General features: G+C 38.4%; 1 protein-coding gene across 2 annotated transcripts in view; it reads left to right on the top strand.

Moving 5' to 3' along the window:
* Positions 1-24,264, top strand: part of LOC148073385 (cyclin-dependent kinase 17-like) — a 31,034-nt gene that overhangs the window by 1,586 nt on the left and 5,184 nt on the right. For both annotated transcript variants that reach the window (XM_087797903.1, XM_087797904.1), the window contains exons 2-11: positions 11,322-11,470; positions 14,793-14,960; positions 15,357-15,490; positions 19,157-19,282; positions 21,326-21,382; positions 21,471-21,585; positions 22,690-22,784; positions 22,915-22,977; positions 23,147-23,270; positions 24,101-24,221. In XM_087797903.1, coding sequence (XP_087654029.1) covers positions 11,344-11,470; positions 14,793-14,960; positions 15,357-15,490; positions 19,157-19,282; positions 21,326-21,382; positions 21,471-21,585; positions 22,690-22,784; positions 22,915-22,977; positions 23,147-23,270; positions 24,101-24,221 — 1,130 coding nt within the window. In that variant the 5' untranslated portion in view covers positions 11,322-11,343. The remainder of the gene's footprint in view (positions 1-11,321; positions 11,471-14,792; positions 14,961-15,356; positions 15,491-19,156; positions 19,283-21,325; positions 21,383-21,470; positions 21,586-22,689; positions 22,785-22,914; positions 22,978-23,146; positions 23,271-24,100; positions 24,222-24,264) is intronic.

Below are 24,264 nucleotides of genomic sequence, written 5' to 3' on the forward strand. Positions count from 1 at the left end.
TATCAGCGACCTGCCTTAAACTCAGATGCATCTTCTTTAATGTTTTATCATTGATTGACGTGTCCTGACCGACACTAATGTATTTTTTACTTGGTGAGAAGAAAAAGCAAATTATCAAAATCAAAGGAATCAAGGTTTCTTTATTGTCATTGAACTGGTTTCCCAGAATAACAAAATTGTTTTCAGTACAGCTCGTCCAAGAGTAGACAACCAGACATGTAAACATAAGCATAGGCAGACTAAGGCAGCAGCATAGAGTCCAGCATATTGTTGTTAGAGCCACTTTCTTGTTGTTGGTTGGAAGCACAAATTATTCTAGCTTCCATAGAAAGTCAGTCCACTTGTAGCCAAATACTTCTATAAAATATTTCAACCAGGGTGTGGTGCATTTGTTTTAATTTCAATCAACTTCAATCTTTAACTCATTGAACTAATTTTCAAGTGGTCATACCCAACTTTATACGGCTTAAAAACCAAACGCCTAATTTATTGGTGGCTGTTGTAACGTATCCATGCCTGAATGGTTTACGCTTCCTGAAGATGAACAAGTTCAAGGCAACAAGTTCAGTAGACTCTAGCTATCTGGGAGTCAACTAGGTGGTCTTTGTTGTGCAAAACAACAATTCAACGTGGATTGTTTCGAGGATGCCTAGAGAATTCATCTGAAACTTTGCTTTTAAAGATGATGCAAGAAATATGTTGAGAAACCCTCTCGCTTAGCGGATGCTTTGCTGTATATTAAAAGTCCAAGATGATGCAAGTCCTGTACATCCTTCTTTATAGCATATGCTCGTATCTCATCGGCTGTCTGTTATTGTACGGGTGGATGGATGCTATTTCTTTATGGTTATTTTAGTGGAGGAGATGTTTATTTTGTCTGTTTATTTGCTGTTGTTTTCTGAATTTGCTAATAATTCAACAGATGACAGCTGAATGCTAATTTTCTGATTTGCTTTTTGTTATGAGAATATTTTTTCTGTTAATTTAATAGTCAATCAATGGAGTATAAAAATGGCGTGGGCTGGAGTTAATACAAATATGTCAAACCTTCACTTTGTTGTTTGAAAACAGGCCTAAATGTGTTGTCACTACCTGTGTTAAGTATACCATTTCCATAACAACCATTTATGATGATTTCAAAACTTGGGCATACATTTCTGCTTGAGAATCCATCAGATTCTCATCAGGATATTTATCTATAAAAGGTTGATTTCTGTTGAGCTTCAAAACTCTCTGATCATCCTCACGTTTTGTTTCATCAACCTCGGCTCATAAGAAGTGAAATATTGCTTAGATCGGGAGTTATTTCTCTGTATTCAATGAGATGGCCCTGGAAACTTTACCATTTTTTTTCTCAGACCCACGGGCTGAAAAATACCCTTTAAAGTAGGGCTGGGCGGTAGACAGCATTTTTATATCATGTTTTTTTTTTAAAATCATATCACTGTATTTTAAGGTATTTTTTTTCTTTTCTTACACAAATTTTCTCCTAGTCAAGTTTCTCCGTCATATTTAAGTGCATCTCCTGTCATTAACATTAATATATTGTAATTTTACACAATTTGAATTGTGTCATTGTGAAGGTAATACTTTGGATTAGCATACACACACAAACACGCCAGCAGCACGTCTCAATTCAAATTTATGAACCGATGTCAGGATGTTAACGTGGACACTGTAGCATCATTCATCTGAGCTGCCATCATCATATTAGAAGATTGTTCACTACTCCATATGTTGTTTTAAGTCGCGGTCAATAGGGGGGTTTGAAAAGTTCGCTTGTGAGTCTGATGCTACATGTTGTTCCATGTTGTTGAGACACTGTTAGCATTTTATCCCCACATTTGTCATATACTGCTGCTCTTTAGCTTCTGTAGACTTCAGTGATCATCGGTTTAAAGCGGAGTGTTAACATTTCTCTCGCTCTTTCTGCTCGGCGTCGCTCTAAAGTCATGTGACTATATGACGGCCCGAAAATGAAATAAATGATGGTTGATGTCCTCAGTAGCGTCAGTCTGCCATGCTAGTTTATATTGTCTGACAAAATTAGCATCAAAATTATCCATAATCCTGCTGTTATTTGTTTATCAGCCCAGGGGGTCAAGAAGCCACTGCTCTGCGCCGCCATCTTGAAACATTTTCTAAAACCAAATCAATATTTGTCCAAACTGCTCCATAATTGTGGTTAAGTTTGATAAGATTTTTTCATGAGTCTAGAATGAAGCAGAACACGGGGACCGCATGTGTCAAACTGAAGGCCTGGGTCCCGAATCCAGCCCACCAAATCACATTATGTGGCCTGTAAGAGTTTTGACACCTTTAGTAGTAAAAACATGCTTTTGGATTCTAGTTGATGGTTCCTCATACATCATGTATTCAGGGATGAACCACAGAGATTATTTCAGATTTGAGTGGAAAGTAGTTGAATGACACCTGTGATATCAAGAATAGTTGTCGCCTCATAGAGTCGATCAACAGGAGGGTGGACTGATGACTCATTTCAATGCTTGAATGTCTTGTACAGTATTTGTGGGTGGTGATGTCATGACAGATGTGGTTGAATGATATTGCATAAAATATCCATCATGACTTTTTACACTTTTTTTCTGAATGTGATATGTTAGTTGGAAAAAGGTGAGAACACAAATGTATCTTTTTAAATTTTATCGTTCCACAATCTACCCTGACACTGCTGAAATTAATAAAATGTAATGTTCTTGCTATAAGAAAACAAAGAAAAAACAACTGCATTGGCTTAATAACGCTTTCTTTATACAAAACCATTTTCACATTTATGTTTAAAAACAAATACTAAATCAATTCTAAAACAAATCCTTTTTTAAGACGTCACAAAGTTTTCACTCTCACTTTTCCTGTAAACAGATATCACTTTTGACTGACAAGCGAGAGCTGAATGCATGTGTCCTTCAAGAGCTTCAGTCACTTCACCAGAGCAAGTATCTGGTCTGGGCAGTTGTACCTGTGTGTTGGGTAGGCTCGTGGTCGTTCCCTTGGTGAGGGCCTTGGGGATAGTGATGCCAGGGTAACCCGACCGGCTGAGAAACAGCTGTAGCCACGCGGCGCTGATCCCCCAGAGTTCCAGTGAAGATCAAATGATGGTCTGGTATTTGCCTGGGTGTACATGCACACACCCAGATGTCTGTACTAATGACCCCGTTCATACTTTCCTGCAACTTGCCAATGTCACTTTCTGTGCAGTTCAAGGTTTTTATTCACACTTTTTATGCTAATTTATGTGTGTGCGTTTTTGCCTGACGGCTCATATGTGTGTGTTTAAGTGGTCTGCCAAGACAGCTGGCTGAAGGTTAATGTGTCACCACTCTCCGGGGAACAGCTGCTATGTCACCGGCACCGCTCCGGTCTATAGATAGCCATGAATACAAACTCTTTCTCTTTTCTCTAAGGCATGAAAACAAGAACTCTCGGGCACCAGCAGCTCGGTCCTTCCTTGCAGTTGCTCCAGTGGACAAACGTTTCAACTCTGACGCTGCAAACCTGCTCAGAATTATGATATTCTTTGAACGCTGGTCACTGATCTGTGTCACATGTTTTAATAGATATTCAAAATTCTAACGTCCTACAGATGAGTATTACAGATTGCCTTTTTGTCACTCTTGAGTTATATGTATTCTTGTACAGAAGGGATTTTCATATCCTTCAGAAAAGAATTCAATTCAGAATTGCTCATATTTTCTGTAGAAAGCCACTAGTAGAGCTCATGTCATTGCATTTTAATATGGAGATAACATTATTGGTAAAAGGTAGCTTGGTTGAAAGGGTTTGGGGTGGAAGAAAGTGACTTGCACTAGTAACTGAATCAAGCATTAGAACATTAATTTATAAGTTTTAAAGCCTAATAAAGGATGAATAGTATTGTTTTAGAAATATATCTTGTAAAAAATGACAGAACGTAGCTTTTGAGTTTAAATGTGACTATGTGTAAGTAATTTATATGCATACAAATTTTTAAAACTTTAAAAGGTCAAGATAACACGGTGACAAACATAGCAGAAAAAGCCTGCACAAATACATAGGTCTTAAGATGCTTTTTCTAGGAGTCAGTAGATCCATCTAACGCAGTGGGAGAGGCAGATTGTTCCAAAGCTTAGGTGCAACAGCCTGGAAGGATCTCAGTTGGCAAAACTTGTAGTTGAACAAAGAGGTTTATCTAGCGGTATGTTGTTGGGTGTATCTTAACTTGTGTTACCTCAGGTACTAATGGTAGCTGCTTGTCTTTGTTGTTTGATTTGTAAGCTGATGCTCTGATAACCCTGAGCTTTCAAATGGATTCCTTGTCTGGTCGTTCTCTTTAAAGTGTAGTGAAAGACTATCAGGAGCTGAAGGGAGGACGAGCGGAGACGGGCGTGGAGAGGGCAACTAATGGTCACTTTGTCTGGTGCTAATGCTCTGAAGCCCCGGCCAGGTGACTTGACTCTGGATCAATCCACGCCTTGGTGATTATCTCTCTAATGACCTGAACAGGAGTCTGTGCTTCTAAAACTGCCATTTAAAAAAGGAATGAATCTGACCTGACATTAAGTCAAACTGTGTTTGATGGTGGTTAACCTTATAAAAGACAAAGAAAAGTGACTTCATGAAGTAAACTTTTTTAGTTTCTTCAGTCAGTGAAGGCAAACTTGTTCCGGACTGACGCTTTATTTTTACAATATGTAATGGAATGTATACTTTACCTTTATTGAAACTTTTGATGTTTATTGCGTTTTTGGTATCAGAAAGTAAAAAGTTCTGATGTTCTCTAACTCTTAATTTGTCTCATTATTTCTGTAACCTTCATGACTCCTAAACTAAGCTACACTAAGTACAAAGTTGCACTAGGATTTATTTTTAATTAACAACATTTTTTCTTTTGTAAACTAATATATTTACACCTGAATACTTATCAAAGGTAGAAACCTTATACAAATTCAGAAAAACATTTTCTTAAAGGCTTTAAAAAAATTGTACTCACTCTTATGCACATGGGACAGGCAGGTGGCGCTACAGTTTACAGGGTCAACCATCAAGTAACGGTGGCAACAGCTATCATGAAGTGGTTCCTGGTCGCTGGAAAATCCATCGGGATTAAATCATTTTTGATCCGTTAAAAAGTCTGAGGATGTTTTTAGAAATATACTCTAAACTTCGAAACCCCGTCCAACCATGCACAGATTTATTTGATGAACAATTCACATCATACATAAATCAACTGTTTGATGTTGTTTCTTGTGAAATTAGGTCATAGCAACTGTTCTAAAATATGCAGTACAGTGAGACTAGGGCAACACCAGTCTTTAAACCTGTGCTGTGTATTTGTACATTACTGATCTATTAATCTTTAGCGATGACTATCTGATGACCTCACCCACTTGTCATCATTTTATCTTAGATGTGTTTTAGGTTTTGGATTCAGCTATGGATTTTGGCTGAATATTTCTTAAAACAAACATTTCTCCTCCTGGACTGATTCATTTTGACTCCGCAATGTGTAGAAATAACACGTCTGCTCTGGGTGAATACTTTTAGTATAGTATATTAACAAAACCAGACCAGCATGAGGTTAGAGGATCTCTGCACCGTGCTACTACGCACAATGCAGTCTTTATGTAAGGCCACAATAATAGAGCCAGCTCCTTCACTCATGTCCTCATTGTCTTGGTCAGGATGAGAAAAGGCTGCTCTTTAGAAAAGGCAACGCTGAGCTCATCCGTGAATCACGCCAACTGTCACGTGTTTTTGTGTTCAGCATCTTAAAAAAGCAGTTTTTTTTTTAAAGACCTCTAGTCCCTTGTAGCCTGCTTTCTTTTTACTAAACTTTTTCGGCCACATGGAATATGGGATCATTACCCTTTTCCTATGGGTAGCAGCAATTCCAGTCACCCTCGTGTAATTGAATGGTCCAGCAGAAGTGGGATACATGGTACTTCCTTCTCAAGCTTTGGTTTGGCATAGCAGGGTTTCCTTGGGGGTGGTGGTAACAGCACTGCTGGAGCTCTAATCTTAACATTTCATAAGCTTGTTCATTGTTCATTATCACCACAGGCCTTGGCCCTGAGAGGACAGACTCTATATGGTGCATGTGTCTTTTGTCACCAGTGCAGCATCGACATTGCAGTGACGTCTCCTCTCACGCCTCCCCAGCATCCAGTTCTCTTTTCATATATACCTACTGTACTTGCCAAGAGCAACGTATAAAAATCCTGATTTCGCTTACAGCTGGAGTCATGAGTGGATGTGTTAAAAGTCACAAAGTATACATCTATTAAAGGGAATAATGCAGATGGGTGGCCGGGGTTGGATATGAAATGAAGGGTGGTGGGAAATCAGTATGCATGCGCTTGCCTTTCGTGCTCTGCATTTTCAACATGGAAAAAGCAGCAGGGTTGCCTTGGAAACAAATCCAGAATCAGTGCTGTGCACAGAGACCCCCTCCACCCCACTGTTTCCCCACAGCCAGTCTCTGGCCCCCTCCCAGCGGATCAGCAGCTCTGTTTAAAGACCCACCTACTTAGGGGAGCTGGGATAAGAGTAGGAATGGGGATCATGTCCAAACCACCAAACTCAATCCCAGAGCAAGTGCCCGGGCCAGCAGACATGCGTGTGCACACTAGTTAACCCCCCCAACCCCTTCAAACGTGGCTATGAACTTTTGTGAGGTTTAAAAGGTGCAAATAAGCTTACTGGGCTCACGTCCTGTTTATGTGTCAAATGTGCTTTTTCAAATTGCATTTTAATGAGTGATTGAATGTCCTAACTATCTATAGCTAATTTAGGCTGAGGAATAACTGATTGTGTACTTGAGGTCTGTTTCCATTTAGTTAGGTGTCAGTATGTAGTGGACCGCAAGAGTAAAGAGCAGAAGCATAAATCAGGAATTCAATTTACCTATATGACCTTATCTGTAGAGAAACATTTATTTATGGAGAAATTGTGCTTAAACGCAATATTGAATGCGCTCGCTAACTAAACAATGCATTGCTAGTATAGTTTAGTTTGCATACCTACTGACATTCTATTATTATCACAACACCACAACCACCTTATGCTTAAAGGCAGTGTAGATGTTCTTCAAAACATTGTGAGCATATTCTTCTATATAGGATTGTCACAATATTCAACTTCTCCTCATGGCACAAATAGAGAGGGGGAAGGCTAGACAAATGGCAAATGAGTATCTGCATTGTTTTTGTAGGCAGGTGACTAAAATATTACTTTTTGTTTTGGTATAGATTTTTAGGGGAGTGTTGGAGAATGAAAACGTATCTAATTAAGGTAGAATCAAGCCTACAAGAATGAAAACATAATATTTAAACCAGACTTGTATTTTCTGTTTAAGGGCAACTAATGTGTCGATTAGAATTTTTTCTGGAGATCAAATCTTTGTCTTCTGGCTTGTTATTAACCATAACCACACCCCCACTCTGTTGTCATTGGTCAAACATCGAGGTCTGTCACATGCATTTTGAAATTTCTCAAATAGAGGTGTAAAGAGGATTTTAAGAAATACAGTTAAGTGTTCCAGGAAGAAAAGCTGCTTCACATATTATTAATACAAAAAAATGTGCAGATACAAAGAAGCAACTCTTGTGGCTCTGATCGGATAAACCCGATGGCTTAAGTCAGAGCTTCAGGATTTTGTGTTTGTCTAACTTGTAATCATTTTTCCCGCTGGTGAAGCCAAGAATAGTTTCCCTCAGGCAGGTAAAATGGATTTTGTATAATCGGTAAACTCGGTCAGTGTTATGTTGATTTGAGAGGAACTAATTCAGGTTGTTGCGACTACTTGCAGGAATGTCTTCACGCCTCCTTATGGAAGTGTTTACTGCATATTGAGGCAGGGGTTTACTACAGTCAGACCCATAAATCTGAGAATAAATTAAATCTGCCTTTGTGATGCAAAGTTACTCATCAGTAAACTACAGATAGATGGGCTGCTTTTTAAATGCTTTCTTGAGGTTCACTGGAAATTAAGATGAATGGAAAATATCTGGTCTTAAAGCTTGATTATGTCACTAATGTTAAATAGTCTGCACACGTCCTTCTGAAAACAAGGCAACAGCCACCTTGACAACAGAATTGGTGGTTACCAAAGAGCTGCTTCAAAGATGGAACTGACTATGTGCGACCTACTTTTAACTCCATCCGGAAAAAGTCTTTATCTCTATCAGTCTTGAATGTGCACAGTTTGTCGTTTTCTTTTTCCCCTCAGTCTTTTATTATTATTATTTTCTTTTGTAATGACTAATTTATTGTTAAAGCAATGTTTGATTCACTTTAGTCTTTAGTGTCAGACATGACCAATGGCAATTCTGAATCACGTAACCAGTCATCGATGTTGTTTCCTGGTTTGATGACTCAAGCTGGGTGACATGTAGGTATTCAAGTTTGGACTTTCCTGTTTCTTTGTCTCTAATTAACACGAACAGTGTGCCAAGCTGCATTGTGTGGTGCTGCTGTGAAAAACTTTGTTTAATATTCTAGCTTTCGCTTTGCCCAGGTTGCTTCAAACTTTCCCACCAGGGAATTTGAAACATTTCTATATGATTTGTCTTCAGAGGATAGGGATAGAAATTCAGACCTTGTAATCATTAAATGAGAAACATTTAACATGCATGTTATTTGTCCCAATAATTAGTTGTGTCTTGCGATGGTGGGTCATATGGATTTAAACAATTTTCTTATACAATAGGAAACTGTAGGCAGCCATTTGCCCTAAAACAAGTCTTTGTTAGAGGATGCTTCTGTTCCCAAATAAACATTATGATGTGTCATCATTGCCAGACATTGTGGTTTAACAAAAGCTACTTAATATAGCATTTGATTTAATTATTTGCTACAAGAGATTAATATAAATGCCTGATGGATCAATAATGAATGGTTCCTCTCCCAGTGTGCATTGATATTACAATTTATCTTCATAAAGTTATACAACTCGTTTACTGATATCAACTACTATTCACTTACCATATTTTTATGTTTAGTTTTATGGTCATTTTTGCTAGTAGTTGCGCATTTGTTCTAGCATGGTTACTCATGAAAGTTTAGAGTTTATAAAGTTAACATTTAACACTGAAGAGTCAAAAACCAATGAAGACCAAGCATTTTGACTGTTTTGACATTAGAAAACAATATATGATCACCTACATTTAAAGAAGCATGTTTTATTTGGTAAGAATATAAAATGATCATAAATCAACTATTTTTAACTTTTGATTCTTTGTATTTTTATTTACTGAAGCTGTTAATATGGAGGTTAAAGCTAGAGGTAACTGATCTTACTTAAAATATCTCTTACTATAATAATAATAATAATAATAATACTTTTTTTTTTTAGCAACTTATTAAAACAAAATTCATATATTCAGTTTCATCACTATATGATGAATTCGCATTACAAGAAGGTTATAAAAGTATATACATATTTAATAACATGGAAATTTAAAGTACAACTTTTGGTTAAGTTAAATGTGTATTTACTTCAAAGTAAATCAAGGAAATAAAATGAGTTACTGGATTAAACTTGTAGTTCTATATCTGGATCAATCATTCATTCAACAACACAAATCAACTGAGAGTTTTCACACAAATGTGCCAGATCATTTAATTTTTTTGGGAGAGCGTCTAGTGGCACTTGTGTGAATGTCTTCATAAAGCACTGTCCCATTTACTTTAATTAATATAATTTTAAGTAGTTATGTGTTTGTGCAACACTGCCTCATACCAGCTGAAATTGTTGCATGAGTGAATTTAATTGGCACAAAGTGTAAAAGGCCCACACATTAAAAAATAAATTACCGGTTTGTCTCTACGTCAGTGTTCACACATCATGGCCACAGACCGACATGTCCAGATCTGCAGATGCGTTGCACTCATCATTTGTACGTGGAGTTCATGGGGGAGAAACCACTTGTTATCAACTCCTGCCAAGAAATTCCAAAATGTCTTCTGGCTTGATTTCAAACAGTTACTCACGTCTCACACGTCCTCTCCCTTTTTTGCACCGACACACACACACACACACACACACCCACACTTTTACCGGAGTACTGTGTCACTCATGAAGATTCACCGGAGAGTCACTGTGGCTGGAATGTGTGATGTGGATTCAACGTAGCCTGGGCTAGTCCTGCTCCATTCATCAGTCAATCCCCCCCTACTTTTAGGATTTGCCTTTTCAGTCCAGTTTGCCAAACTCGGCCATTAGAATCTCTCACTGCAATGTCATGTTTTCCCAACAGCTGGAATGTAAAGTAATGTGCTTGAGGCAGGCAAGTCATAGTTAACGTCAGAGTGTTGAGTGTCTGGTTATTGTTCCAGTCTTCTTTTTGACAATCTGTTCATTTTCCCAAATTCTATGCATAGATTGACTGAGGCAAGGCTGTTTTGTCTCATCTGTGCTAAGAATAATGTTTACATATCCATCTTCTGTCCACATTGTTTTATATTATGTGATTGATTTTTTTTAATTTACATCACTGCCGTCACCCAAATCCTGTTGTCATTGGGAGAAAAATTCTGTCTTATCTAGCAAGTTTACCTTAAATCATGGGTGTCAAACTGGTCCAGAAAAGTGCAGAGACGGTGCAGGTTTTTGTTCCAACCAGCCAAGCACACATGAGTTAACGAATCGGGGGTCGGCTTTAACAAGACTGACTGACAATTAATTGATGACTGTCTTCAGATGCCTGATTGGTTCAACTATATGTGCTTGACTGGTTGGATCCAAAACCTGCACCGTCTCGGCCCTTTTCAGGACCAGTTTGACACCATTGCGGGCTTAAATGTTGTTTGCCTAGGGTTTTATTATTTTTTTATTTAACCTTTTTTTAAAAAACACACAGAACACTTATCTGAATAATTGTAGAGCAAGTGTATTTTTATTTTTGCTCGCAAAACTAGCATTGCTTCCCTTATAATGGCCTTGGACCCTAACACAAGTCAAAATAATATATATATATATATAGCAAAAAATCCTGTGCTCTTGTATACCAACATATGTTCCTTCAGATGAAAACACAGTTTTTTGCTTCATGGCAATGAATTTTGTGGAAGACTTACAACGCCTATCTATTGCTTTCTCAATACATTGTTGGACTGCAAGACACTCTACCAGCCTTCCAGGATGCTCAGATATTTTTTTTCCAATGTTGAGATTATGTGAAAGAGTCTACTCATTCAGAGCACCTAGACTTCGGAACACCCTGTCTGAAATATTAGAAATATGAAATGTACGTTACCTGCAATATGAATGAATTTGTATGAATTATTATTATTAATAACTCATTTAATATACTCTTCCCCAGGCCTCCCCTACCCGAGAGCTCCATGGAGAAGATGAAGCGGTTCAAGCGACGTCTCTCGCAGACTCTGAGAGGAAGCCACACCATCGACGAGTCTCTCTCTGAGCTGGCAGAGCAGATGACCATTGAGGAGAATGGCTTAAAGGACAGCGGTAAGATTGACATCCTATTGGGGTTTATGAAGCATCTGCTGTTATAATGAATGCTATGATATGTATCTCAATTAAATCTGAAATGTAACAGACTTACCATGTATTTGTTATGGCTTATAAATTACGACTGAGAAGGCTACAGTATCATCTTTAATTCTATGTACTTATTCAGTGACCGTGTGTGGGAGCATCTGTGTTTGTCATATTTCTGCTCCAGTGCTACATCTGATTTGTCACCTGTCCGAAGATCTGTGTTTCGTAATCGTTACATAATAGCAGCATGAATAGGAAGAGATCCACAGCAGAAACACAAAAGTCATCCAAGAGCAGAGGAAGTACAGACGCTGGTGGGAGTGTGGAAGGGTTTTGGGAAATTATTTTCAGTTTAGACTCAAGTGAAGATTTTTAGAAATCATAATTATCACCAGAAGTTGACTAAACCCGCTTAACATATTTTAGTATTTTGGCCCACCACGTCTGCCAGCAGCAAATTTAAATGATGCGTTTATGAAATAGGATTTAGTTGCTCAAATTTAATGGACTGCATTTTAATTGCAGTCTTTATCCAAATGCAACTTCCATTAACCCACATAACTGAACTAAAATGATCAATGCATGGTTCAGTATGATTCTTTGACTTTCTTCAACTTTTTCTTGGATCTTCACAGCCAAGTTTCCCATGAGGTGTAAAAATTGTTTTTATTTATTTATTTATTTTCTTTACAAATAATGATGCCATTGCTGAGGTAAACACTACACAGCAGTTACCAGGTGGTACCAAAAGGCAGGGAAGAGAGGGTGGATGATGACAGGCATGAAGGGCAACTAATATGTTGATTAAGTGTCTCTTAAATTGATCTTGAACTGCTATTGTACTCATCATGTGTCTGTTTGTACAATTCTTAAAATATTTCATTAAAATATTTACATTAGAAAATAGACGTTTAATAAACAAAGCAGGGTGTGATACAGCTGGCTGGAGGAGGAGTGAAGCCCATTATTGCATCATAATGGACTCTGCTCTCGTAACCTCTCGTTCTCCGAGAATGTTGAGATGCTACATTCCTTTTGCTATTTTCAGTTCTGTTTTGATCGATCAGGACTTATTCACAGAAGGAAAATCCTTTTCTTTCAGAACAAATTTTACAATTTGAAATTTGGTAGTTCATGGGTTAAACCACCAAACTGGTCAGCTGATTAAGCCTGAATCAACAATGATTTACTCACCTGTTACTAGGAGATATGGACTTCTCAGGAAGAGAATGTTGTATACATGCTCAGTAAAGTGGAACGATATATTATATGATGACAGAATAAGGCCGTTTACTTATCTGTCCATACACGGTGTCCGTGAAATGGAAATAACCGGAGATAAATATTGAAGAATGCGTGTAGGCAGCATCACATCATGTGTGTTACTAAGAAATTTGATGGAAAATAATTTCTTCTGCTGATTCACCATTAAGTCAAGCTAACAAAAGATAAAGGCACACATTTGGGGAATGCAAAACATTAAAGTTCAGACATTTGTTGGATCCTTTACAATGGAAGATTTATTATAATTTAAGCAATACACAGTCAACTACCTCTATATAAGATACCAGAAGTTGACTACCCAGACTTTTTGCAAACTAAGTTAATCCTTGTTAACCTCTTGTTTTTATGTTACTCAAACGGTTTACAACTAGATTTAATCTCCATCAGTGAGTCATCAACATTGTCAATGCAAGATGAATGGAATTACAATATGCGGGTCTGATTCACTAGTAGTCTCGGTTCCGGCTTCATTCAGTACTTGCATAAAGTTCTGTTATTCAATTGAATCCTGTTGAAGGACACAAATATCAGAGCTTTTGTGAAATGAAATCAGCTTGACGGAGAAGCCTGTTGCCATGGGTTTCCAGCCTGGAAGAGCTGTCGAGTTCCCATTATATTTCCAGGGGAACGAGGATGACTTGGTAGAACAAGGATCACATTTGTTGGTTGCCTCAATTCTAGCACCCTCAGCTGGTTGGCCACCCTGTTCCCTGTCGAAATAAAACATTTTTATTTTATGAATCATATCATTGAAGTTTCCGCTCCGAGCGGACTGGACTGTGCAAGCAGCCTTTGTATATTGATTAACATCAGGATTGGCCAGAGTGTTCTGTTCTGGGCGAGAAGGACACAAGATCATGTTGGTTTGTGTGTGCGAGCGAGAGAGAGGTCGGGGAGGGGTTTTAGCAGCTGTGGTAACAGTAAATTGTACAGAAAGGAGACAGAAACAAGTAGCCAGATCAAATGTGATCCGACCCCTCTGACTGGGGAAAGCGTGGTGATCGTATTATGTAACACTCATAGTCATAACCCAGGCCAGCGGTAGCAGTCACTTCAGAGATGCGAGAGGGGATACATCACTTCACAGATATTGCCCGTGTCTGTGGTAGTAATGTCTAATCTGTAATTCAGGAAAGTCATCGATGCGTTTGTGCAAGGAAGTAAACACCCATGACTTGTTATTTAAGTTGTGAAAAGTAACTTGAAGGCTCCAAAATGTGACATCTGTTGGCTAAACTTATGTAATGGAATCTTTTTGACACAGAATACTCTCTCTCTTCTCCGAACTGGCAACCAGGGTCTTGTGAGATTAGTTAAGTCCGATTTGCACAGATACAAAGAACTGTAATGACCCTGGAAATTGGAAGTCGTTCAAATATGGAGAGCCGTGGTTTTTCTCTGGATTGTGATATAACTTGTTCTTCTTGTTGTATTTATACAGTTTAGATATGACTAGTTGCTGATGGTATCTTAGTCATGGTGGCCTTCATCTCAGCCTTATGTCTGATTTACTCAAAAATTGTTCATATTTGATGTTGCCTCAATGCTCAAGGTAACTCTAGGGGTAGGTAATTCTTGGATATATTAAATTGTGCTCAAGTTTAAAAAAATGTAAATAAGTAAATATGACCATGACAACATCCCTTATGTCTTTATGATTTCTGACGGTTAAGATGATCAAAACTTAATATCAGTCCGGCTCCATCTGTAGATTAAAAGTGAAATCCTGTTGCATAAGCACACCAATGACTCTGTAATCTGTTCATGTGTAGATGCACTATGATTATGAGTTCAGCATGTATTATATTCATCTTAAATGTCCATGCTTCAAGCCCGACATTGATTAACCGTGGGGCTAAATGGAAGATATGAATAATGAGATTCATCATCTGTTTGCGTAGGCAAATATGGATTGCCTCATTTCTTTTAGTCAATAAAATGGGTTAGGTATTTTATTATTTTGGTTGTGCTGAGGTGTTGAAAAATTGTGTTCTTGGTTCCTCAGAGCCCATCGTGAGGAATGGACGTCCACCGTCGGCTCACAGTGTCCACTCGTTTCTTCACCAGTACACCGGCTCCTTTAAAAAGCCACCTCTGCGACGACCACAGAGTGTTATCGGTGGAGCAGGTTTGGGATCGCTGATGGTAATGCCTCGCAATGGCAGCCGCCTCGGTGAGAGACATTCACATCATCATATCGCAGTTCATGGGAAAAAAGTTATTGTGGGTGTAAAGAAAGATCGCATTCTGGAAGAAACAAGAAAGGGATGCTTTATTAAAAAATGGCCAAATCAACTGCTAACGGGAAATACTGAAATAAGATTTCCTTATTTCCTTTACTAATTATGAATAAGAAAGATATTGATAGATGCGTTTATTTGCAGTACTTATACTAAAATCACTTGTTGCTTGCATAATATGGTGGTTTGAAGTCAACCGTAATAATATCTTTGTCATTGTATAATTGACACAAAAAGTTTGATTGTATTCATTAGATTTTGTCTTTCTTTAATATATGTATATCCTTTCTTCATCTCAACTATGCTTCTCACTTTTCCTCTGGATCTAGATATTGTTCATGAAAACATGAAGATGGGGTCAGATGGAGAGAGTGACCAGGCTTCTGGAACATCGTCTGATGAGGTGCAGTCGCCCACAGGAGTCTGTCTGAGGAACAGAGGGAACAGACGCATCTCTGCAGAGGTGAGTTGCCTCCAGCATTCTGCTGTTATTCTCTTCTTGTGCTGCACTTTTTAACTCTCAACTGACTGACTTTGTGTTTGCCTTCCACAACCTTTAGGTGTTCATATTATCTGTAATGTTTAATATACACAAATAATTTGGAGCTGTACATTTTCAAGTGATCGAATGTCTTGGCTGGAATCTTTGTGGTAGTCACGGCAGTTACATGTGGCAGCTTGGTGTAGGTGTTTTGACGTGGTGTGTCGTGAGCAAGTCCTCAACTGCCCACACAATCTCAATAGGAAAACACATATACACACTACAGTGTACTTCAGAACGCACATTGAAAGCTGTTTTGCAAAAGGTTTCGTACGGTCATCCACCCACTTGGCACTCTTTTTCAGTGATGGGAAGTAGTTATGTAATGTACTGTAAATGCAATATGTCAAAAAAAGAAGAAGATGGTTATATACTCTATACCCACATTCAAACTAATGAAAGATGTTCCGTTATACTTGAAGTCTTGCTTTCTCCTAAACAAAATATGAAAGATGTAAATGTTTTTGTATAGACAACAAATCTGCTAAGGGACAAACCGTAAAGGTCTATGATTTTGTCACCTAATGGACAAAACTCATATTTGTTAGTTCAACTTCGTGCATGTGGTCTGTCAGATGGAACAACAGAAGAGTTACTTAAATTGCATCTGATGACTGTGGATGAGGGGATAGTACACATTCGGCTGAAGCTGCTTTAAAAGTCAATATTTGGGCATATATTGGCTTTTGGTTCAATAAATTCAACCAAAACAAGAGTGGAAGAATCAAAAGATGTCACAAAAATGTTGTATGCCCTGAAATCGTTCATAAAACTACACAAAAAAATATCGTATCAATCATTTTATTGTGAGATTAAATGAATCAATTTTATATCATAAGATTAACATTTAAAGACAATGAAATGGTAAAACCGTCTCAAATAAATAAACATCTCAGCCACCTGCAATCTTTTGTTAAATATTAACTTGGGCCAGGTCCTACAACAAATGCCAGTTTATTTTTTCTTACTTTTTTAACTTCATATTGGAGTTACAATGTACGTCACATCCCTTGATGACAAATCCACTTCAATCCATCTTAATGACTCCTAATTAGATTTTTTTTTTCCTGTTTGTTGTAAACCATTGCTTAGAATTGTGTTGAGTTTGTAATTTGTTTATGAGGATCAAGAATTGTATAGTTTTAAATACTTACATTGTACTAGGGCACATACGATCCTTCTAAACACCACTGGTTGCTAAAACTTTTTAGTTAATTTTGAACCGTCCTTTAAAGGTGTGTCGTACAAAATAATATCGGCTACATTAAGACAACATCTGTGGCTTATGGGTGGTTGTTGACTGTGGAGAGCATGTGGTCTGAGCTGCGTCAAGGGGAGATGGAGTGAACAACAGTGAAGACCTCTGACGCAAGATTGTCTGAATGTGTTTTCACAGCACGCTGCTGAGCACACTGGGAAAAAAAATCTTATCGTGAGTCTAAGCTGCTTACTTCTTTTGGGGCATCAGACATGACACATCACCTCTTGCTGTGTGTCAGTAGTGTGGAAGCAGAGCGTCAAAACACTGCCTCTCTTGTAGTGTCTGTGTGGATGAGCACAGACTTGTTTGTGTCCTCGGCGTGTTTCAGCAAAGGCCAAGTTGTTGATAAAGTTGACCTGACAGATCATATTGAAGAACCTTATTAACTCTGTGTCCCTGTCAAGAGAAGATGAGTGAGGAAATCCCCCGTTTGGTGGTCAGGTGGCAGATTGTCTTTCTCTCACAGCAGAGGAAGCCATTGCTGTTTTGGAATTACATCACATGGATTAGTGTAATACGCTCCAGATGGGCTCCTCTTCTAACAGATTAAGACTAGTTGATTGGACAACAGCCGGGGGAGGGGTTCAAAGGTCAGAAGATTGAAGGCATCACTTTCTGTGGTGAGAAAAATGTGTATCAATTGTGAGTGACACAGCAAACCATAACAATAGGATGTTTGTCACTTGAACCTAAGAACACAGACATTTTACATGTCATAGAAATCATTTCCTAGCTCAAAATGAACAAAACAAAATAACAATTAGAACTTACAATTATCATATATCATGATATCGTATCACAATTATCATGCTATCAATAGTGCGAAAGCTGAGGGGCTCATTCTTTCATCTAACTAATTGTTGTGGGATGTTTATTGCCCATAAAACCAAACCACGGTCTAAAAATACTCTAAAAATAATTTAAAGATGATTTTCTTTCAGTAAGATACTGTCATTTTCAACTAAAAAACATTCTCTTGATGTTGAGTTGCAGCTTCATTCATTTTGTGTTAATAAAAATTAAAAAAAATGGAATTTGTTTTAATTCCCTAATAAATCTCCTCAAACAGGACATTTCTTTGGATGATTTATTTAGCTAGTTGTTGTTTAAAATGTGCTAGTGAATAGAAGCCAACCTGAGAAAAGTAGCAGGTGTTTCAAATAACTGTCAGATCTGATGAGTCAGACTCAGTGATTCATAGTTTCCTGTTGCTCAAGTTCACGAGAATATCTTTCATTCCTATTGCAAAGTGTTGTGTGAAAGCTTCACCTGAAGAAATGACCACTTCTTCCTGTCTGAAAAAAAGGACTAGAAAAAGTACTTCCTGTGTATCACTTCAATTATTCCACAGCAAACATGAACACGAAGCAACTATTAAAATAGAAGTTTCTGTTCTCAGTTCATGTGTTATTTCACTCGAGACAGAAAACTCAGCCCACCTAGATCTGACCATATACACATTCTACTTTATAATACCTTTGACTCACACGAGTTATAAAACCACATCTTGATTTGACTTCTGTATGTGGCTTTGGATGAACATGTTTAGTGGTTTCCTTGTCCAATGTGTCCTTCAACATTGTAATTGCATCTTCTTTGATACTCTTCAGCTTCATATAAATTTATTTTAATCAAGAGAACGATTATTTGAAAATGAAGAATTCATTTACTAGCATGTGTCTGAATATTTCAGCAGATATCTAAAACTGTGTGTGTGAGAAAGAGAGGTTGAAGGGTCATTTAAGATGTCCATCAGTAAGTGGACTCAGTTACACATTCATCAATAATCTTCTTGTTGATGACCACTGGAGGTTCAAAGTGTATTTTTGTTCTTGCATTAGCGCACCACAAGGAGGGATGCAGGGTCATCTGGTGCAACTGCGGAAGGGTCGGAAGTGGATATAAACCAGCCGAGAGGATTAACAATAATCTAACAAATGGAGGAAATGAGTGATGGGAAGAATACAGACATTGTCTGCCGAGTTGTTGTGATTTTTATATAACCAGTTATAAGGATCATGCCTTTGTACTTTGTTGCTGTGTGAAAGGCTGTACAGTGAACTCTTAAAGAGCCCCCTTTGTTAGACACATGTCTGCTGCTGCGCATGCACCTTTAAACACTAGTTCCTCTGTTGACCCATTAGGCCCAAGGCAGCCGTCTAATGTTAGCTTTTTCTGGTCACGGAATATTTATTTAGATTTTCTGCCATTTCCTTGTCAATCTGTGGTATTTATTTAAACCTGTGTAGGATGCTGATGGACTACATGTGTTTTTTCTTGGTCCACGCTTAAATAGTTTGCTCTTGGCTGTTTGTGTCTATTTTCAGGACCTGAATAAGCGGCTTTCCCTGCCCGCTGACATCCGGATACCAGACGGTTACCTCGAAAAGTTGCAACTGAGCAGCCCCCCGTTTGACCAGCCACTAAGCCGCCGCTCCCGCAGAGCATCTCTGGTGAGTTGGGACGTTGAAAGTGGAGTGAATAGCGGAAATAAAAAACTTTAAAATGCTTATTTAAATACTGAAATGTAGGTTACAGTTTTTGAGCATGTCATGAGAATGTCTTTATCAGACCTTCACTATTTCTGTTCTCCATGGCTATAATTATAGGAAAAATGCAATCCTGTGTTCGCTTGCCTCGTTGTATGTACTCTTATCATTGTATTCACTATTTGCTAAAGTCTATGTATCTGCAGAAATCAAAGGCTGCTTTGTTTCTGAGAAATCACATGTTGCTTGATTGAAACATTTAATTGCAACACATGATTACCTCTGCCAAGGAGGTTATGAGCCTGCCTGCCTATGATTACTTTTTAGTGGTATATATCACTCTTTGTCTCATGAACTTTTACATTTAAGGTCAATGTAGAGGTGCAACAAACAGCCCCACTTTCAACATTAAGTGTTTCTTGTGAAATTACATTTATACTATCAACGCCTAAGATGTAAAATAAGAACTTGGACACCAAGTTGTGGTGCATTTAAGTGATGGTTCACCCAAAATTCTACTTTCACACATTTTCTCATATCGACTAAGGGTTATGATTATTTTCAGAGTAATCTGTTCCTTGTGGGGCACAAACTTAAATCCATTTAGCGACTAATTGTCAGTAATCATCGTCCAAAAAGACACTCTTAAAAACATCCAAATATAAAAAATCCATGTTCCGCAAAAATCCTACTAATTTTATTTATTTTCAGCCTTTAAATTAATACAGCTTACTGATAATGATTTTCTTCATGTATTGTAAAGGTCAAACTGTATTTTCTTTAGCTCAACATGCAGTTGAGTAGAGTTATATTACGAGAACAGATTGTAGAGGTGACATATAAACCTTGATTTACTCCACCTTTATTATTTAACCACACATTCAGGTTTGCTCAGACAGGACCAATATCTTTTTTATCGAAATATTGACTTGAACATAGGCTGATAAGATGATAAGCAGCTCAATCATTTGCCTTCTACAGATTTCTTCTGTTTTTGACATTATTATCAGAATTCAGGCTTGGCTAAGAGTGTTTTTGCTTGAATATTTAGCTCATTATTGGGTTATAAACACAATGCTATTCATTTTCTACACATGTTTACATCTCACTTAAGACTTGTTATGGCAACTGTCTCACTCATAACATGATTAATGTTAGAATTCATTCTTCAGGAGTAGTTCCCGGCTCAGTCAGGCGCTGTTGCTCGTCCTGCTCTGGTGTAGATGATGTTGTGGTGACACTGGCAGTGGCGACAGTATTATTCTTCTGCTGCTAAGGACCCAGGATTATCTTAATAAATATTCCCCTTCGCCTTAGAGGTCAAGCTCCCTTCTCCCTTTTGGAAGTTAAAACAAATGTTTATTTAATCTCTTTTTCAAAATGGCCGCTCAATCTGTAACACATTTCATGCTTGAGAAATGCAAATGTTATAATGATATTTTTACCTCAGTAATTGTGTTTAATAAGGTTATTTTTATGATTGCATAGAAACTAAGTTGGTAAGGAAGTTACTGTTAAGCTTTAACCAGAATTATGCTAAAAATCCCCTCAAAGTTTGTACAGCAAACCTCATAGCACTTTAAAAGATGCTGATGGTGCTAAACCCATGTGAACATGTGAATTTAGCCAAAGGTAAACGCTTCGGGCAGAAGTAACTCCGATGAGGCTATGTTATTACTCTACAGTCCAACAAGTTTTCCAAACATTCTGCAATTAGGGGGGAGATTAAACTCCTTGTCACAGTCATTACAACCAGAATACATATTATATAGATAGCTGACTTATTTAACGCATAGTTGTGTATAATGTCCATGAAGTAACGCATAAGCCAGAAGCTGATCAGCACTTGTCATAAGACATTACATGTGATTGTTAACGGGGTTGTGCGTGTTAGTTGCTCCCTCTTCTGCTTCCAGGCTGTCATAAGGATTTGTTGTGGTGGGTGTTCGCTTGTCATCACTAATAAAGTCCCCGCTGTTGTTGATTTATTTTCTCTTTTTCTTTCAGTCTGAGATTGGTTTTGGAAAGCTGGAGACCTACATTAAACTGGATAAACTGGGGGAGGTAAGTGGGTCACAACCTTGAGCGTGTTTCAGGTGCTGCTGTTCCCAGAAAAAACCTCTGATACCCATTTTTTTCCCCTTCTATCCAGGGCACGTACGCAACTGTTTTTAAGGGGAGGAGTAAGCTGACGGACAACCTTGTGGCACTAAAGGAGATCCGGTTGGAGCACGAAGAGGGGGCGCCGTGCACAGCTATCCGAGAAGGTACAAAACATCCAGAATCATCAAAGCTTAGTCTGTTATAGTTAACTTATTTACACATTGAGCAGCATCATTCTTGAGAAAATATTTAGTTCCATTTTTTCAAAGAGGCAACAGAAAAAATTATATTGTGTGTAGGTATGAACGTTTTGTGGCCATGTGGAATTCAGATGGTTAATATTGATATCTGTTAGAGAAGTACACATTTCCTTTTTTGTCAAAAAGAGGTCACAGATTCTGACATCGGTCTTTATTTTCCTCTGAGATCATATCATATGTGACATGAAACAGGAATAAAAACTAGGCAACGCTTTTTAAATAAATGAGAAGCCAGTCCTCAATGATGAAATCTAAGATTTGTGGGCAGAACAGTTTACACACAGTTACTGATGCCTTCTAGATTACACTATAGTGAGGCCAGTGGACCATAGCTGCTCTGTAGCTATGCAGCTCTGGTGAGGTCAGAGTTAAACTATTTACACAATTTTCAAGTAGATATGATGGCAATATGAAAATGTCTTGTTCTAATGTGAATAAAACAAACATTTTAAGAAAATGTTTGTTTTAGGATTGATGAATTTAAATGATGTACCTTAATGTTAATTCACCATGATTTATTTATATCTTTTGCGTGTAAATATTCAGAATCTTTAAATTAAATTTTAAAAATGCAATGGATTGTTCGTAGCGTTGGTACCAACATTTTATTTGATGTATCCCTTTTTTCCTTATGATATCTTGTCTCACTCCACTCTACAACATTACATAAGTAACTCTACAGTTGTTTGTCCACATGACTGCACTTCTCTGTTGCACATATTTGTACAAGTCTGTTTAGTTTGTGAGTTGCTATAGGAAGATGGGAATTAAAGCATGAGATAAGGCAGAGAAGAAACCTATAGTTATACATTTGTGGTGAAAGATTGATGTGCAGTGTGTGAGCTAGATGAACCAAACAACCACATTTCTTGTTGTTTCCAGGGAGAATCTGAGGACATTAGGGTTGTTAGGATATTCCTCATGTTACCAACTTTTGACTGTGGTTCTCTCTTGTCAATGACCTCAGACGTTTTCGTTAATCATTTATTTTCATCCCCCTGCTCTCAGTTTCGTTACTGAAGGACCTGAAACACGCCAACATTGTGACGCTCCACGATATTGTACACACAGAGAAGTCGCTCACACTGGTCTTTGAATATCTGGTGAGGAAAGGCACAAATATTTTTTTAAGTCATTCGCACGACTCGCCAGTGAGTCGAGGAGATTAACACCTGTGGTTGACAGAATCCCATTATTGATTCAACTAACACATGTGATCTGTCTGTGGTCCAGGACAAAGATCTAAAGCAGTACATGGACGACTGTGGAAACATCCTGAGCATGCAGAATGTCAAGGTGAGTGTGGAAAGCAGTGGCTGCATCCTCACCAGCACACGCTGCTGGTGCGACCCCTGGTGGTAGAGTAGAGACATTGACTGTTGAACTTCTCATTTTGTAAGATGACATGTCAGACTGAGTGATATCTGCTTTCATTCGACTTACCAGTGTTTCTGTCCCCTGCCAGATCTTTCTGTACCAGATCCTGCGAGGTTTAGCTTATTGCCACAAACGGAAAGTTCTGCACCGAGACTTGAAGCCACAGAATCTGCTCATCAATGACAGAGGGGAGCTCAAGCTGGCCGACTTTGGTAAAGATTGTTTTTCATTATCTATTCATATTCTAAGTTTGAGATCCTCAAATACACTCGCACCTATAAAGCTTGTGGCAGCAGCTCCACAATGTGTCATCCATGGAGTTTCAGAGATGATCAAGTGAGATATGCACTCAAAACAATCTCTGAGGTTTAGAGGCTCCTGTCCAACAACAGAGAAACTGCCAGTGAGCGGTTCCCTGGTAAATGCTGTTTAGAATGAGCAGAAGATTGCCAGATGATGATGGGCATCTATGTGTGCACCACACATGTAACCGTAATGCCATGTTCTTCTCCTGGCGAGCATAAAAACAAGTAACCCAGGTTACAAATGAAAAGTAAAAAAACTCATGTTCTAAAAACATGTTCTATAAGGACAGACAAACAAGCATTCCAAGCAACTTGACCAGCTTGTTTTATACCCCCAGGGCTGTTGTCGGCCATGTCTAACCCATTAAGAACACAGTGGACCGTCTTCTTATGGCCGTTTTCACCATGAGAGAACTTGAAATCATCTGAGACGAGTTTCTGGGGCATGACCGCTAGGCTCAATGAACTCCGCAGTTACCAGATTTCAGTCCAACCAAACCTTTTGGATGTGGTTGTTCAGCCAACAACTCCGCAGCAACTCTCTGTGGCATGTAATCAGAACATTCCTGACAGAGTTCTGAAAGTAGCAGCTTGGTACCAGGAGACTGAGCCTCAGCATTGGAGACTTCTGTAGCTTTATTATGCTGCCTGAACTTTTGTCTAAAAGCAGTCGTTTTCAAGTAAATGAACAGAGAATGTTTGTGTTTCCTCTCACTCTCCATCTCCCTCCTCTGTAGGCCTAGCAAGAGCCAAGTCTGTGCCCACTAAAACCTACTCCAACGAGGTTGTGACGCTCTGGTACAGACCACCAGATGTGTTGCTGGGCTCCTCTGAGTACTCCACGCAGATCGACATGTGGTGAGTGAACATCTTCTAAAAAAAATGTAGTTACAGATTTTAG

This window comes from Callionymus lyra, chromosome 8 (genome assembly GCF_982586985.1).
Source record: "Callionymus lyra chromosome 8, fCalLyr1.hap1.1, whole genome shotgun sequence".
Lineage (NCBI taxonomy): Eukaryota > Metazoa > Chordata > Actinopteri > Syngnathiformes > Callionymidae > Callionymus > Callionymus lyra.